The 18,517-nt window shown below is 41.4% G+C and overlaps 1 protein-coding gene across 4 annotated transcripts in view; it reads left to right on the top strand.

The window, feature by feature from the left end:
* Positions 1-15,214, top strand: part of zfhx3b (zinc finger homeobox 3b) — a 321,985-nt gene extending 306,771 nt beyond the window's left edge. For all 4 annotated transcript variants that reach the window (XM_042489953.2, XM_042490018.2, XM_042490101.2 and 1 more), the window contains 3 exons: positions 1,230-1,353; positions 1,881-7,472; positions 8,429-15,214. In XM_042489953.2, coding sequence (XP_042345887.2) covers positions 1,230-1,353; positions 1,881-7,472; positions 8,429-10,179 — 7,467 coding nt within the window. In that variant the 3' untranslated portion in view covers positions 10,180-15,214. The remainder of the gene's footprint in view (positions 1-1,229; positions 1,354-1,880; positions 7,473-8,428) is intronic.
* Positions 15,215-18,517: the final 3,303 nt, after the last annotated feature.

Genomic DNA, 18,517 nt, shown 5'->3' with positions numbered 1-18,517 from the left:
AGTTTCAGCTGATGATTATTGTTAAATAGGGAACTTTTAATTAGTGATTTTAATGAATTATCAGGTTTTAGGGGTGAAAAAATGGTTATCGGGGGACAAACAGGAATTTAGTTGGGGCAGAGCCGCAGGAATAAACAGAGGTTGCTGTCATTCACACATGATTGACTCCAACCTTTCGAGAACAGGGAGAACCTGGGTTCCTCTCTATTCTTTTTCAGTCAGTGGTTATTTGTCCTTGAAATACTTCAATTAGAAAAGTAAAAGAAGAAAGAAGAACAGAAAATGCAAGCCATCTTATCAGTAATGGCTTTGTTTTCTTTTGAGTTTACAGTTTTATTTAGGAGCACAGTCTAATTTAGCATTTTTTCTTAACTCATTTTTTTAATTTAATTGACACTTACAACTGTATTACTGAGAATTGTGGACTTCGTTTACCCTCTTTTTCTCCTCTATTACAATAGTTTTGATTTTTCAAAAGTTTTTTTTCCACTGTTCCCCTCATAAAGCTATTAGCTGGCTGAGATACTGTGTGGCATGATGTCTGTTGATGGCAGCAGAATTTACATATGCCAAAGCACAGGCTGTTAAACTCTATATTCTGTGAAAGTATACATTATGTTTATCAAAAATGTGTTAATAATTGTGTGTATGTATGTGTACAAACTGTATGTGCTTGTCAAGTGATTCATATGTTAATAGTAACATACAAATGTGTGAGGATCTCAACACTGACTCCCTTGATTTCTATGTTTAGTATCAATGATCTCCAGTGCAATCTAAAAACACAGTATACATAACAGCATACATTATTGATCTGTCTAAGGGACTATCCGTTATTTATGAGAACAGAGGGGGTGGTGCAAAATGGGGAAGGCACTTTAGGTAATTTTTTTATGCACTGGGGAGGGATTTTTTATTTTTATTTTGGTTTTGGAGGGGAAATTCACCTTTGAATGGTTGTATTTATTGGTAGTACCCTTGGAACTCCAAACCCTCAAGTGGGTTATAAAGGCATGTTTTCTTTAGAGTTCTCCAAAAGCACACCATCAGCCATAGCCAGAAACTGACAAAATAAAGTACATTCCCTAACCTCTTCTTAGTAACTGTTTTGTGTATCCTTTTTTGTTTGTGTCAGTTTGTGTCTTAAATCATTCCAACAAAATATCAAATTACATCATCACTCAGCAAGATTATTCACACTAGAATTCCTTTGTGCTTTGTTATTCCAGGTAACAGCATCTGAAGTACTGCCAGCCAGCATGTTCATACCTGTACCAAGTCCAGACAGAGAGTCACAGAGCACCCCTCATGCTACAACCAACTCGAATTCTGAAGATACAAAGAAGCAAGCTGGTTAGTATCAGACTCTGTTAGAAAGTTCTTCTGAACAGGTCACTTTTTTCCTCGAAATGCAAATTCCTGCTATAAGTGTATTTCTAAAAACATACATCAATTACAGCAGTTTAACCTATGTGTTCTGTAATGATCATACTATCACACTGACCTAAATGCTGTCACTTAATAACTGTGTGCACACATACGTGCAATATTAAGTCAGTAGTTGTTTTTTTGCTGCAAATAAAGAATCTTTACTCATAATGTATTTATATTTGTGTTGCTAATAGTTTAATTAACATTTTGACAGACAATGTAATGAAAAACAATACACTTTTTCATACTAAAGCCTTCATTCACAACAAGACATTGTGATTGATGGTTGGTATTTACAATTAGTCATTGCCTTTTAATGTTTTCCGCCTTTCCAAGAGTGCTAACACAATGAGTGGTTTAATGTCCTTCATTAGCATTACTGTGAAAAAAATAAACTTTGAAAATGTGAGTTTCTAATGAATTGCTCTTATCTTTTTATTTATTTACAGATGTATCAGAAGCTGATCCAGAGAAGGGGGTGTCACTCCCTACAGAAGTAGCTGAAGCTCGCAAGTCACCTCTGGAGGATCAGCAGTCGGAGAGGGATGATGCAACAGGATTCCTGTGCTGGAAGAAAGGCTGTAATCAAGTGTTCAAGTCCTCCAACTCCCTCCAGATGCATTTCAATGAAGTTCACAACAAAAGGCCCCAGTTGCCTGTTTCTGATCGCCATGTCTACAAGTACCGATGTAACCAGTGCAGCCTGGCCTTCAAGACTGTGGAGAAACTACAGCTCCATTCACAGTACCATGTCATCAGGGCGGCTACCATGTGCTGCCTCTGCCAGCGAAGCTTCAGAACACTACAGGCCTTGAAGAAACATTTAGAAACCAGCCACCTGGAACTGAGTGAAGCTGATATTCAGCAGCTTTATGGGGGCTTATTGATGAATGGTGACATGATGGTAATGGGTGACCCATCCCTTGGTGAGGAGCATGGAAGTCTGGGTGAAGACGACAAGGAGGGAGATGAAAGTGACCCAGAGGAAAAACAAAGTCCAACAGGCAGTGACTCTGGCTCTCTGCAGGAAGATTCTGGATCTGAACCTAAACGTGCTTTGCCATTCAGAAAAGGCCCCAACTTTACCATGGAGAAGTTCTTGGATCCATCTCGTCCTTTTAAGTGCACTGTATGCAAAGAGTCTTTCACACAGAAGAACATACTTCTGGTTCACTATAACTCTGTCTCTCACCTACACAAGGTGAAGAGGGCTCTTCAGGAGTCCACAACTGGCCAACCTGAGCCTACCAGCAGCCCTGACAACAAGCCATTCAAGTGCAGCACTTGTAATGTGGCATATAGCCAGAGTTCGACTCTTGAAATCCACATGCGCTCTGTTCTACACCAGACCAAAGCCAGGGCAGCCAAACTTGAAGCAGCAGGAGGGATCCCTAGCTCTGCAACTGCAACTGGTTTGAGTGGCGGGGGGTCAAGCATCAACACTTCAACATCTAGTCCAAGCCCAGCCAGCAACTCAACTTCTAGCTCCACAAACCACAGTTCTGGTTCACAAACAGCTCAGAATATTCTCGGAGGAAACCATATGAGCCAGACTCATAGTATCGAAAGCCTGGGGAATTCTTCAGTCAGCTGCCATTCCTCACCATCTGAGAACCATGATGTCAAAAAGGCTAAATTTTCTGACATGCTGTCTGCAAGGGGGCAGCAGCAGCAGCAACAACAACAACAACAACAACAACAACAGCAACAGCAACAGCAACAGCTTCAGCAACAACAGCAATTAGCTCAAGCCCAAGCCCAAGCTCAAGCCCAGCTCCAGCAAGAGATCCAACAGCAGGCTGCTCTTTTACAATCACAGCTATTTAACCCAGCACTTCTGCAGCACTTCCCAATGACAACTGATGCACTTCTCCCCCTGCAACAGCAGCAGTTACTTTTCCCTTTCTACATCCCTGGAGCAGAATTTCAGCTGAATCCAGAGATCAACATCAGTAACTCAGCACTTGGCCTTGCAGGTTCCTCCACCTCCTCACTGCTAGAAGATCTAAAAAACTCAGCGCAGCAGGCCCAGCAGAGTTGCTTGCAGCAGCAATTGATGCACCACCACCTTCAGCAGCAACATCAGCAGCAACAGCAGCAGCAGCAGCAACAACAACAGCAACAACAACAGCAGGCTCACTCACAGGCTCAGGGGCAGATGGCAATGCTGCAACAGAGTGCATCTCTTCTTCAGCAGGTTGAAAAAAAGCAGAGACCTCCCTCATCTCAGAACGACAAAGACAGAGAACTACAAAGAGAGAAGGGCACAAGTGAAAAAAATGAGGAATACCCTAACAAAGATTCTACAGATGGCAAGCCAAGAGAAAAGAAGGACATTCAGCATATTTCAATAAACATAAACCATGATACTGGCTTGCCTCCGCCAAGGATTGCTTCAGATGCTCGAGGAAATGCAACTAAAGCCCTGTTGGAAAATTTTGGGTTTGAGTTAGTAATTCAGTACAATGAAAATAAACAGAAAGCTCAGAAAAAGACAGCTGGACCTACAGGATCAAGCGGTCCAGGTGGGATAACAAGAGTGGTGGACCCCATTGAGGGATTAGAGAAACTGGAATGTGAAGCCTGTGGCAAGCTGTTTTCAAACATACTGATTCTAAAGAGTCACCAGGAGCATATCCACCAGGCTTTCTTTCCATTTAGATCCCTCGAGAGATTTGCCAAGGAATACAGAGAACAATATGATAAACTCTATCCACTGAGACCCCCTACACCAGAGGCTGCTCCTGCTCCTCCACAGCCTCCTCCTCCACCTCCACCACCACCTCCTCCACCCCAAAGAGCTCCCACACCAAATATTCCTGTCTCTGCTGCCTCACTCACACCTCCAACTGTACCTACCCCACAGCCACAAGTTCAAATGGCTCAAATTCCCATGCCAATGGATTTGCCCCTTTTCTCACCGCTCATGATGCAGCCCATGTCTCTGCAGTCCTTGCCCACTCAGTTGACTCCTCAGCTGCCATCTGTCGAACCAAGCCTGGCCTCAGACTTGGCCCAGCTCTATCAACAGCAGCTAACACCAGCCATGCTACAGCAGCAGCAAAACAAGAGGCCACGGACACGCATCACAGATGACCAGCTTAGGGTCCTGCGACAGTACTTTGATATCAACAATTCGCCAAATGAGGAGCAAATTAAAGAGATGGCAGACAAGTCAGGGTTGCCACAAAAAGTCATAAAGCACTGGTTCAGAAACACTCTTTTTAAAGAGCGACAGCGCAACAAGGACTCGCCATACAATTTTAATAATCCACCAACAACAACTTTAGAAGACACAAAAATTGACTCTAAACCTCCCTCACCTGAACCCATGAAACAAGAACTATATGGAAGCAAGAGATCATCCAGGACGAGATTTACAGACTACCAGCTACGAGTACTACAAGACTTCTTTGACGCCAATGCTTATCCTAAAGATGATGAATTCGAACAGCTCTCCAACCTTCTGAGCCTCCCCACTCGTGTCATTGTTGTGTGGTTTCAAAATGCTCGTCAAAAGGCAAGGAAGAATTATGAAAACCAGGGTGATGGGGCAAAAGAAGGTGAAAGGCGAGAACTGTCAAATGACCGCTATATCCGCACCTCGAATCTGAACTACCAGTGCAAGAAATGCAGTCTGGTTTTCCAGCGTATATTTGATCTAATAAAACACCAAAAGAAGCTGTGTTACAAAGATGAAGATGAGGATGGACAATATGACAGCCAAAATGAGGATTCGCTGGATTATTCCAATGAATGTTTTACTCCCTCTGGGTCTTCCTGTCACACCCCAATGCCCTCCTCTTCAAGTCTCTGCCCGCTTCCACCCTCCACTTCTGCATTCTCACACCTCCCATCCTCTGAGAAAGAGGAGGCATCACCAGCATCCAGCTCAAACCTCTACGATGATGAGAAGCCCAAGCAGTTACCAGGAATTTCCGCTGATCCACGAGAAAACCAAACCTCTATTAAGCAAGAAGTTGTACATCAATCCCAGTCTGAGGTGCAACACCATAGACCCCAGAGAGAGGAAAAGATTCAAACTATGTCCAAGGCCATCAAACATTCATCTCCTTCCTTCTCTCAGCAACAACAGCAGTGTGGTCCCTCTGCCTCTCAGACAAGCCAGGCCTCATCGCAAAGCTCTCACATGGGCCTCAATGCACACCTGTCCTCTGCCACACAACAGCTGGCCCAACAAATGATCCCGTATCAGTGTGAGCAGTGCAAGATTGGCTTCCCTTCCTTTGAGCACTGGCAGGAACACCAGCAATTACACTTCCTCTCTGTGCAAAATCAATTCATCCACCCTCAATTCCTAGACCGTCCAATTGATATGTCTTTCATGCTATTTGATCCCAGCAATCCTCTCCTGGCAAGTCAGCTACTCTCTGGGGCCATGCCACAGATTCCCAGCAGCTCTGCCACCTCTCCGTCCACCCCCACCTCCACCATGAACTCCCTGAAGAGGAAGTTAGAGGAGAAAGCTGGCACTAGCCCAGGAGAGAATGACAGCACAAACAGCGGAGAAGAGCCACAGAGGGACAAGCGGCTCAGAACCACCATCACACCCGAGCAGCTAGAGATCCTCTACCAGAAGTATTTATTAGATTCAAATCCAACACGCAAAATGCTCGACCACATTGCTCATGAGGTGGGGTTAAAAAAGAGAGTGGTGCAAGTCTGGTTCCAAAATACCAGAGCTAGGGAGAGAAAAGGACAGTTTCGAGCAGTGGGGCCAGCTCAAGCTCATCGTAGGTGCCCTTTTTGTCGAGCTCTTTTTAAAGCAAAAACTGCCCTGGAGGCACACATTCGCTCTCGCCACTGGCACGAAGCCAAACGTGCTGGATATAATTTAGCTCTTGCTGGTATGTTACCTGAACAGGAGGGTATGCAAATAAAAATAGATCCTCTAGAGACATCAAGTTATTCCCAAATGGCCCCAGCAAACAGTGATGGACAAAGCTCCTCTATGTCACCAATGAACAAAGGCATGGATTTGTCCCCCAGGGCTTTACTGAGCCCTTCATCCATTAAAGTTGAGGGGATGGAAGATTTCGAGAGCGCAACCATGTCCTCTGTGAACCTCAGCTTTGATCACAGTAAACTGGATAATGATGACTGCTCTTCTGTGAATACAGCTATCACTGACACAACCACAGGTGATGAGGCCAATGCTGATAATGACAGTGCTGATGCCAAGCACAGCCAAAATAGCGGTGATTACCTGTCTAAGTCTGGGGGCACAGTCCCCATCCTTGAAGCTGATGACCAGATGTCCTCAGGGTTAGTGAGCCCTGCAACAAGCTATTATGCTAAGGACTATGACAATGAACACATGATTGATCACAGTGAGACGTCCAGCCTGGCTGACCCATGCTCACCAAGTCCTGGAGCCTCAGGTACCAGGAGCATCGACAGCGGAGATCGCCCTGGCCAAAAGCGCTTCCGAACCCAGATGACAAACCTCCAGCTCAAAGTGTTGAAATCCTGTTTTAACGACTACAGGACTCCCACCATGCTGGAATGTGAGGTACTTGGCAATGACATTGGACTTCCAAAGAGAGTGGTTCAGGTGTGGTTTCAAAATGCCCGTGCCAAGGAGAAAAAGGCAAAGCTTAACATGGCCAAGCACTTCGGAATAAATCAGACATCCTACGAGGGGCCGAAGACTGAATGCACTTTGTGTGGTGTCAAGTACAGTGCTCGCCTCTCTGTTCGTGATCACATTTTCTCCCAGCAACACATCTCTAAGGTGAAGGATACCATTGGCAGCCAGATCGATAAGGAAAAAGAATACTTTGACCCCGCCACTGTCCGCCAACTTATGGCCCAGCAAGAGATGGACCGCATTAAGAAGGCCAATGAAGTTTTAGGACTGGCGCAGCAGCAGGCCATGCAGCAGCAGGGGATGTTTGATAACCCTGCAATGCAGGCTCTGAATCTCCAGTCAGCTTATCCAAATCTGCAGGGCATCCCACCTGTCCTTTTGCCAGGGGTTGGCAGCCCCTCTCTTTCCAGCTTTAACTCATCTAATTCAGGTATGCCATCATTTACATTCATTTCACTTATAACAGCTAAAATTTGAGTTTCAGAGTTACAGATGGGTTACTTAAGAACACAATATTTCTACTCTTCATTGAGCACTTTCCCCCTTTAATCAGACTTTCACATGTGCTCATTTACACTGGTCCACACACTGTAGAATGGGTGTTAATATGTAAAGGTCTTTTGCCTTGGTTGACATCTCAACAAGTGTAGAATCTCTTTAAATGCCAACACTTAACCCACAAATGCCACAACATAGTGAACAAATTTCTCACTCTGACTGAATCTGGCTTTGTGAAGATTTCGAGCTTATTTTAATTACATATTTATTTACTCCTTTATGTATAATAGGGCTGTACTGAACTAAGAATTATGTAGGTCAAATCAGATTCTACAGTTCAATACGAGTATTCAATGACAATTTTATGTTTCATATAAAGTTTTTAACTTTGAACGGGTTCAGCAGAACAACTAAATATTAAACAAAAGCCAGAGACACTGTTTTTTTAAGTTGCTGTGAGCTGTAAATTAACCACTTCTAAGCAGAAAAGAGAAGATAATGTTATCAGAGAGCCTTACAGTGCAGTGTTGTTTCCTCTGTGCAGCTGCAACATGCAGCTCTGTGTATCAAAGAGTATCGTGAAAGTCAAGAGCATTCACTCCGCAGCAAAATCTGAGGACCAAAACATCCTCAGAAGTACACTGCACAGCACACTGATTATAAAAAAAAAAAAAAATAAAAAATAAACATCTGCTTGACTTGAAACTATCTCAGTCAACTGAGGGTTCTCCAACTGATAATTCGAATCTCTGGCTGTAAAGGGGAAGCCTTAATGTATATATTATATAATGACAAAACGAATCATATATATTGATGTTGTATTGTTGACTGTTTTTCTCATATATTATAACATTCTTAAATGTTTGTCTGTACTTGAAACATTTCCAGCTTTAACTCCTCCAAAACCTTCAAACCTCCTGAACATGCCTGGTGCCAGTGTTCCCTCACCCAGCCTCCCCACATCTGGATTACCCAACAAGCCTCCCTCCTCATCGTCTCTTGCTGCATCCAGCCCAGCTCAGACCAACACATCTGCTTCCCACTCAAGCCCCACCTCCACATCCAATTCCACGTCCTCAACTACCCCGTCTGGCTCCCGGCCTGAACCCCCCAAAGAACGTGACTCTGAGAGGGCAAGAGAAAAGGAGAAGTCCAAGGAAAAGACAGAGAAGCCCTCGACCCCATCGTCAACTGGAAGCACCCCTGCCCCTTCCACTTCTGCTGCCAGTGCCAAGAAGGAGAAACCAGACACAGCTGTTCCTGCCACCTCCATGCCTACTCCTGGCATGGAGTATGTGGTAGATCCTGCCCAGCTTCAGGCCCTGCAGGCTGCTTTGGCATCGGACCCCACAGCTCTCCTCACAAATCAATTCCTGCCCTACTTCATGCCTGGCTTTTCCCCGTATTACACCCCGCAGATCCCTGGCGCTCTCCAAGGGGGCTACCTGCAACCGATGTATGGTATGGAAAGTCTCTTCCCTTACAACCCAGCATTGTCACAAGCACTGATGGGCCTGTCTCCAGGGTCCCTGCTGCAGCATTACCAGCAATATCAGCAGAGTTTGCAGGAGGCACTACAGCAGCAGCAGCGGCAGCTTCAGCAGATCCAGCAACCCAAGGCGAGCCAAACTCCTGTTCCCCCTCAACCCTTGGGGGATCGCAAAGAATCTGCCAAAGATCCAGTGAAAACAGAGGAGCAAAAGGGCAAACCCCATAGTGAACCCCCCACTTCCTCCCCCTCGTCTTCGTCCTCCTCCTCCTCCTCTCATAATAAAGTACCCTCTGAGCAGAAAGAGATGGATGGCAAAGCTGTGGACTCCCTTCTAGACCAGTACATCGTCCCCAAGGTGCAGTGTAAACTGGCATGCCGCAAGTGTCAAGCAGTTTTCACCAAGGAAGAAGCGGCTATTACCCACCTTAAATCTAACTGTTTTTTCGGTCAGTCTGTGGCAAACCTGCAAGAGATGTTGCTGCGTGTCCCTGGTGGCGTAGGTGCAGGGGCTGGAAGTCTCTATGACTGCCTGGCTTGTGACACTACGTTGGATGGGGAGAAAGCACTCAGTCAACACCTGGAATCGGCATTGCACAAACACAGAACAATCAAGCGATCAGCCAGAAATGCCAAAGAGCACGCTACTAGTTTATTACCTCACTCTTCAGCCTGCTTCCCCAATCCTAACACCGCATCTACCTCGCAGTCTGCCACTCATCCCATCAGCAGCCCCCCTCCCCCGCCAACAACATCAGCCGCCATGCCATCCTCTGCTGTCTCCTCTTCCCTGTGCTCCTCCTCGACTACCCCACTCAACACCACAGCTGCCGGCAAACCATGGCCCCAGGCCCCTTTCTCCAGAGCTTTAGCTGGGAAGCCCAATGCCAGTCCCTCCTCTTCTTCCTCCTCTTTTCCTCCAATGTCCTCACCTTCAACGGTTACCTCAAGTTCATTGAGCACCTCAGGAGTTCAGACCTCGATACCAACAGACGTCTTTACCGACGAGTCTGACTCTGACAGCAGTCAGAAGTCAGCAGACAGGCTTGGCAGGACGGCGGAGGAGCCGCAGCAGCCTGGCTTTGTCAAAGACAGTAGTAGTTGTAGTAGTAATCTTGCTAGTGTAGGAACAGACTCCATCAGATTGTAAAAGAGCTTTCAGTGATGGACAATATTTAAAAAACACTAAAGAAAAAGACAAAAAAAATCACAAATGGAAAAAATCATAAAAAGCAGCAATGTTAAAAATACATTAAAAGTATACAAACCAATTTCAGAAAAAGATGTGTAAAGACTAACTGCAATTCCAAAGCTTGTAACCAAAAATTTAAATGTTAGTGGATTGTTTTCCCATATCAACATGCTGGTTTTCGTTTTGTTTTTGGTTTTTTTGTTTTTTTAGTTTTGTTTTTATTTTTTGTTTTTTTTTTGTTTTATTCAACTGAAATACATGCATACTAATATATGAGAATAGAAACGATCGCTGCAGTTATGTTTTGGGTAATAGTAGAGGAATGCTGTACTGTATGGCAATGGACTGCCTCAAAGTTGACAAATGGCCCAAGAACCCTTTTGAAGAAATATGAGTCAACAAGCTGTCCCTTTGTTTTCTAATAATTTCTACTTAATAGCACAGTCACAAAAAGCCAGTATGTACTGTATGGGAGAATAGTCTATCAGTTTTCTTGCTATTTAAGCATTCAGATACCAATGGCTTGCAAAAGTTAAAGAATAATGTAATGTCTATTTTATTCTCAGGTCAACAGCTCACAGATGTTTTTTTCTGTTACAGAAATTCATGTTTTACACCTTTTGTTTTTAACAGAAGATAAACATTTTTTTCTTTCAGAACTTGTTTTAATAACAGAAAGTTTTAAGTAGAATGAAATTTCAATAAGGCATTGTTTCTGGGCATTCAAAAAGGGTAAATGATTTGCTGATTTTAACATTGGAAATCCTTTCAAAGGGGGGAAATCGCAATCCCATTATACCCAGACAAGGAGAGCATTGCAGACATAACGGGCGATAAAAAGAGTTTTGATTAAAAAAAAAAAAAAACAACCTTCTGTATTTATGATAGATATGAACATTTTTGGTGTTAAGTAGATTGTTGCATTGGAAATGAATTTAAACAGTATGGTAGGTTGAAAAAACTTTGTGTACATTTAGCTTTTGTATTGTCCAACTTTAAGACGCTTCATTTGATGTTGTCTTGGTCATTCCGATAGACTAGATTATGGACAGGTAATTTATCTCAACTTTGTTTCTGTCTTATTCTCAAACTTCTTGGGAAACGTTCACCCAAAATGCCCCTCCTGACAAGGCAGGATCCTCTTTTAGAATTATTTAAATCTTATGGTTTGGTTGGTATGACACTAACCAACACAAAACGATCCTGGGTGAAATATTGAAAGTTTTATTTTATTTAATTTTTGTGTTACCTTTGTGCACTTATCACTGTCTGACTCCTATTTCTCACTCTACTTGTTCCTCTCTTCGCACTTATTTTTCTCTGCTCTCCTGTGTTTGTAGATATGTACACTACAAAGCAGGTCTTTTGTTCTTCATGTAGTGTGGCTACAGTCTTTATTTTCATTTTGACATTTTTGTTGTCATAAATGAAAATGAAAAAAGAATACTAATAATAATTCTCACGCTTTAAGACAAAAAGAAAATCCAAAGACTAAACACTTTTCACCATTGGTGCATAAATATGAGAAAAGAGGCTTCTTTATACTTGAGAATTTGTTGCTGTTTTTAGAGGAAAGAAAACAAAGTTTTAAAAGATAAAGGAGTACGCATCAGAGTTGCCGTTTTTGCTTCTTTGCAAGCAAACAGGTGGCTTTTTTACGTAAATACCAAAAACCAAAAAGGGCCCTTGTCCTTGCATTGTGGAGTAGCACCGTTACAGAGCCATTGCAGTTTGTAAGATAGAGGTTATTAATCTTTGTTTGACTTTTTGTCACATTCAAATGTCCATTTTTTTAAGAAAATGTATAAGGTCTGGTCTTCAAGGACATACGTTTTGCTGCTAATGTAGAATTTTGAAAGAAAAAAAAGTACCTAGATGCATGCTCATTTTGCTTTTGGCTAAGCTTTAACTAAAACAAACAATAAACCAATTTCTTGCCTCTGCAACATCTTTTTTTTTTCTTGTTGCAAAAACGGAACTTTGAAGACTGTGAATATATGTTCCAAAGGACATTTTGCCGATTTTCTTTTTGAACAGACCAATGTTTAAAGCCAATGATCTATAACGTTTGTAAAGAACAGTGCATTCCAAATATCACAATGGATTTTTCTTAAGCAAGGACTGATCCTATTTCATTTAATTGCTTTTAATTGTCTCAATCTATTTTTTTCTCATTTTTAAAGTGACTGTAAACTGTTGTGTAAATTTTTGCATCATTGGTTGCTGAACAACGTGACCTCCATATGTCATTTTGTGCTGGCATGGAACATTGCTGAAAATCCCTCCATCCAGTCAAGGTTGTTGCTCACTTGTTAAGCAAGTAATAGTGGTTACCAAAAAATGTATATAATACATCTGGTACTGATGCGTCTCATAGGTTTAGTGACATTTATGCCAGTCAACATACAACTAGTCTCAGAGGGAAATGGTGGCTGTTTTGCCGAGGTGTCGCTGCCCCATTCCTGGGAAATTTGCCAGTGACTTGTCCCACGTGTCTGCAGGGTGCCACTTCCACGCTTAGATTACAGGTTTTTGAGGGACATCTTCATTCCAAAGCATTATTTCTGGAAAAGTAGGAGGTTTTTTGAAGATGTCCCTTGATTTCAACATAGCAAGGATGCTTTCATGTCCAAAGAAGTCACCCACTTCATTTTGTTGCAATGGAAATGGATGTGCATAGGTACCCCCACCCTCTCACTGATGATCCAATGACTTAAAACTTTTATTTTTAAAACCAAGACACATTTAAATTTGTGAAACTACTTTTTGGCCACTATTGTATAGTCAATATATTCGCCCTAATGAACACAAGCCACAATCTCAGAAGTGTGTTTAAAGTGCTTCGTCTTGCAGAGCAATGCGATTTGGTGTTTATACTACAGCATGCTGTTGAAAGTAAGGAGATTTGGTCTGCAAGCTTGCTTGCTACTTCTCTAAAGTCCAGTTCCCTGAAATACTGTTCACATGTACTTATTTTTTAAAAACAAATCTTAAGTTGTACAGTTTTCACAAATATGTTTGCTTTATTTTAAGTTTCAGACAATGTCAGACATGTATTATTATTATTTTCTTATAAGTATTTTTATTTTATTTTAGTTTCTGTATATTACTTTTATCATAAATTAACACTAGCTTTAATTTGAATTGCTGAAATTGAGAAACTAAAACAAAAAATATGACCTGGCCACTTTATGGTGTGATAATGTTCTTATATTCATTGTCTTGATGATACTGTTTGCTCTCTTATTTCCAAAGTGTAATCTTTTTGGCTCTTTTGTGGAAGACAAAGTTGAGATTTCCACATCAGATTCAGCCAGCATGGACTGTGTGTGAGTTTGTATGCTTGTATATGTGTGTGTGTGTGTGTGTGTGTGTGTGTGTGTGTGTGTGTGTGTGTGTGCGTGCGTTTTATAAGAGCCAGCATACATTTTTTCTTGTTTGCCTTTTTATTTTTTTATATGTTACACACCAAAACAAACTGAACCACAAAGCTGGATTATGAATAAGTGAAATTTAGAAAATCCAATTTTAATGATAATGATCAGAAACGATACCGAAGCACTGAGCAGTTTTTACTTTGATTGAATTTATGAATGTGGCCAAAGCTTTATGCAGTCGAAACAAAAAGAAAAAAACATTACAAGTTGTGCCCGAGATAAGTGTATATTTTATTGTGGCACAAAACGCTATTGTGGATGATTGCATCCACCGACTTACATTGGGATACTTGATTTTAATGGACATTTACAAAGAGAGATAAAGACAAGGTTTTGCTGTAGAGGTCATCTTTTGCCCACTGTGAAAACGAACGTGTACCTGTATACAGATAAAGATATATTTAAAGCAAGACATCAACTTTTTTATTTTTTATTTTTTTGTTTGTTTTTGAGATGAAGAAGGAATGAAAAGAGAAAAAAAAAGGACTCTGGGAAGCTTTTGGAGATCACGTTAGGAGGACGTGAGAGGCTGTGGGCACACCAAAACTGGGCATGGGAGCCAAAGGCAGGCTCAAAACAGCTTTAAAACCACCTCCTTATTTGATTACTGACAACTCTGTAATGGGAATGGACTCTGGAACCAATGGACATGTGTGACAGAGAGGAAAGTCCTTAGATGAAACTGAACTTAAGTGGCTCCAGCTGCCTCTTTCTCCTTTCTGTCTGTCTCTTTCTTTCTCCAGCTCTGCCTCTGCTTCTGCTCTTTGATGGACATTTTCCAAATTTCAGGACAGGATGGACAGACATGCTTGCTTCATTTCTCCCAGTTCATGTTGCTACCCGTTTCATTTCCTTGTGCTTGTCTCTGGTTGACAAGTTAAGCTCTCCAGTCAAATGGCGGCTCACCCCTCTCTCTGTTGATTACATAATCTAAAAGGAGAAATTAATAACAGAGAGAGGGGACGGGTTCTCGAAGCTGTCATTCTTAAAGAGGCAGTTACACTAAAAAAGCGTATTAACCAAAATTAACAACCAAACTAACAACCAAACAACCATTTGCTCCAACTTCAAAGATGAACTGTTACTTGGAGCTCTCTGTTCCTTTTGTGACTTCTGGTGCCACAATGTTTTTTTTATGCTTTTAGTTTTTCTTTTTGTTTCCTTGAATTACTCCTCCTTCGAGCCTCATAAGCATGGCTCTGTGGCTCCAGGCAGCCCATCCGAGGGTAGAAAAAAACAGCCTTGCAATGTACAAAAAAGAGCAAGTTAAACCAAAAATGTTGTTCTTGATGTCTTTTCTATACTGTAGTCTTGTTAGCTTTTTTGTTACTGTAATTATATGATGAAGATTTCCAAACTGTACCAAATTACATGGAAACTAACATACATACAACCACATGGAACTTCAGACTTTTAAAGAAACTTTTGTCACAAAACCTTGTTGTCCTAGTTAAGTTGATTGTAGATGGTAATTGAATATACTCCTTTGAAAATATTTCATCAAGTATGTTTCTTGCTCATTGTGATACATTAAAAAAGTATGAGCATAAACTGCACTGGTGTGGACTCATCTTTGAGTGCTCAACTGACTCCTGCTTGGCGGACTCGGAATTATTTATTTTCTGCTGTTTCCTGAAAAACTCAGATGTGATCCTTTTAAATTATTTTGACCTGTTAGTTTTTAAAATGAATTACCGTTTTTGATAATTAATCATAACAGTGAACAAGTTAAAATTTCAGTTGTGTACATAATTCCACAAAAGTTTAAGTTTGTCAGTAAGAATGAAAAATTCCAACCATGTTTTAGGATGACCGAATTTTGCATTTTTAAGCGAATTAGAGGAACTCTAAAATTCAACAAAAAATACTGTGTAGATACCATATATATATATTACAACATACATTTCTACGATTCAGTCGGAGCTGTAATTGTCTGCACACTGTTCTTAATATGGAAGTGGCCGAGCTGGCGGTTAGTAGTTAATAGCGTAAACTGTGCTGATCGAGTTAACTGTGTTAACCAGAGGGTGGGCGCTATGCTTCCGCAACAATGCCGTTCTGCGACTGTGCATGGGGACCATAGACTATATAAATAATGGAAGTGGCTACTGTGATGTTAGCCTTTTTTCGAGCCAGTGGTGACCATATTTGGAGTAGAGGATGGAGCTGTGGAGGAGTGTAGGGTTGAGTGACTTGAATTAGCTGATGCATGGCTGACAGCCTGTCACTCAAAGCGGCAATGGCTTTAATTATGTGTAACTTTAAGCCATAATAGAATTTAAACGGGTGAGTTATATAAAGATTCAACCCTGTGCAGTTGTCATGAATGCTGAAAGTAGCTATAGAGACCAAAGCTTTTTTTTGCACCATGCTTTTAACATGTTTATTTCTGGTGGAAAGTTGGGCATTTTGATATGTGGGTCTTTGGTAGATTAACTTGCTTGAGGAACTGCAGTTTTTGGTGCTTCTGTGTTGGCTTCATTTTTCAGCCCCAGAGCCTACTGCTTGGTTGGGACACCATTATCAGTGGTAACCTCCATATGAGTGCATTGTGGCGATTAGCCAGCGGGATTCACACAAAGAGAATTCTATGCATATGCAATATTTGGCTACTGCTACAAAAAAAAAAAAAAAAAATAGCATGATTTCATTTTTCGCCTTTACTGCACCATGTCTTATAGTAAATAGTTGTTTGTTGCTATATGAATGCTCTGAATTTCAGATTTTGCTTTTTAATCCTGGAAAAATGACCCAACATGCACAGTTCACAGTGGGTAGCTCAGGGGGCCTGGGAGTTTGAACCATTCCCAAAGAAAACAGAGCGGGTCCAGTTCTGCCTGTTATGCAAAATGTAGCAGACATTGAGATACAATAACAGAGGGACTGGCATTGATCAGCAACACTACTTGTGAGCCCCCACTGATATGTTATGGTTAATTTGTACAAAGAACCAGTGATGTATCAGAGAGAGCGCCTTTAAATCATCAGTGTTGTTAAAATTAGAATGCCTTGACGCTGTTTAAATTGATATGTAGAGTGATCTTGTCAGTGCCCTCGCCTAATTAATACATATTAAGCAACAACTGTGAACTTCTTCTTAATTAGAGGTGTCTGTGTGCAACTAATATAATCAAAAGGAACTGACAATGACACTTGGAAAAAAATTAACTTAAAATGGGATTTATTGCAATAATTAATAGAAGAAAGACTTCTTTAATCATTTCTGTTAAAAGTGCATCAAAACTGTCTTGCTCTTAAAATAACCACATCTGTGCATATTTCAATTCTTTCTATAGTGCTTGAAAGACAATTCATTTTGGCAAACTGAAGTACACTGTAGAGACCTAAGAATTTCTGCATGTATAGCCAATACAAACAAGCCTTGAAATGCAGTTAAACTTCATTATTTACACAATTATGCATGATCAAATTATGAGACAAAGGGCCCCTGGACACAGATATGCAAAGGGCCCAACAATGTTTCCTACGCATAAGCAAGACACACAGACTTTGTGGCAGTTTTGTGTCTCTTTGTGGCCATTTTTATTTCCTTGTGATTGTTTTATGTCTTTTTATAGTTATTTGTGTCTCTTTGAGGTAATTGTCGTTTTTGGTTGTTTTGCCCATTTTTTAAAGGTTTTTTTTTTTGGTGTTTCTTTGCAGTTCCTTTGCATCCATTTGTGGTCTTTTTTTGGTGATTTTAAGTCTCTTCCTGTTAAATTGAGTGACATTTCGCAAGGGCCCCTGACATGTTTAGCCCCTGGGCCTGTGCCCAGTATGCCTGTTTAGTAATCCATTCGTGCAATTATGGCATTATTTATTGCCACACTTGCTTTTGTCCCTTGTTGTGTTGTGCCACATATCTATCATATCAGAGAATGAAGGCAAAAAAGAAGTATAGCAATAATGCTGTTATTTATCAGATGGTAAATTCTCAAAGAAATGTGTCACTGCTGAAATGCTATTTTATTGAAAATATCACCTGTTTTGTAAGAACGGACAAGTTTTATTTAGGTATTCTGACATGAACATCCGTTTTTGTTTCTTAAAAGGAGTGAGTCGTTGTCATCTTTGAACTGCTCTGTTGCTCAAAGATTATGTCTGAATCACTTTGTCTTGTAAAAAATTTAACGCATTCTCAGAGACTTTGTTAAAATCATGCTGCGTTATAAGGAAAATATGAAAACAGCTAAATTCTGAGCAGCATCAAACCTCTAAAGCAAGTTTAAAGAAGAGGCCATCCTGTGTCGAGCAACAGGCGAGATTCATTGGCCATGTTGAGCCAATTAACACGCAAGGGCACATCCCGAATGAATTAAAAACACCCTAATCCGATCAGTGTGAAAAGCAAGGCCATTTCCTTCATAGGCCTGGACCAGATGGCACTCACACTCAGAGGCTACACTGAAACAGGCCAGGCCCAGTCACACAGTGTGAAATTGGGTTAGTGCCTGAGTCTAACATAGGCCCTGGGCAATGTGAGCTCCCAAACCCATTCTCCCCTGGCCTAGAGGTACAGGGCCCACCATGCCAATCTTTGGCCCCATATTTAATTATCATTCTCAATGCACCCCACTAACTCAGTCATTTCAGTCAGAGGTGGAGCTGACAGCTTCCTACAGTCATTTGTCTCTTTTGACCAGTCAACCTTTTACATATCCCAAATAGCCTCTGACATACCACAGAACGCTTTTTGTCGTAGCACGGAGGACAAGCGTAGCTCTGTTGGATAGAATATCACAGACTCTGTTTGTGTCTCTCTGACCCGAGCTGGGTGGTGTTACCATGCTGAAGTCTTAGTTCTTGCTTTGTTGGGATAATAGCTTGTTGGGGTTTCCAAAGCTCTTTAGTATCAGCTT

This window comes from Plectropomus leopardus, chromosome 1, assembly GCF_026936395.1.
Source record: "Plectropomus leopardus strain MGB_pleo_1.0 chromosome 1, ASM2693639v1, whole genome shotgun sequence".
NCBI lineage: Eukaryota > Metazoa > Chordata > Actinopteri > Perciformes > Serranidae > Plectropomus > Plectropomus leopardus.
The sequence above is the reverse complement of the archived record's forward strand: the minus strand, read 5'-3'. Positions and strand labels throughout refer to the sequence as shown.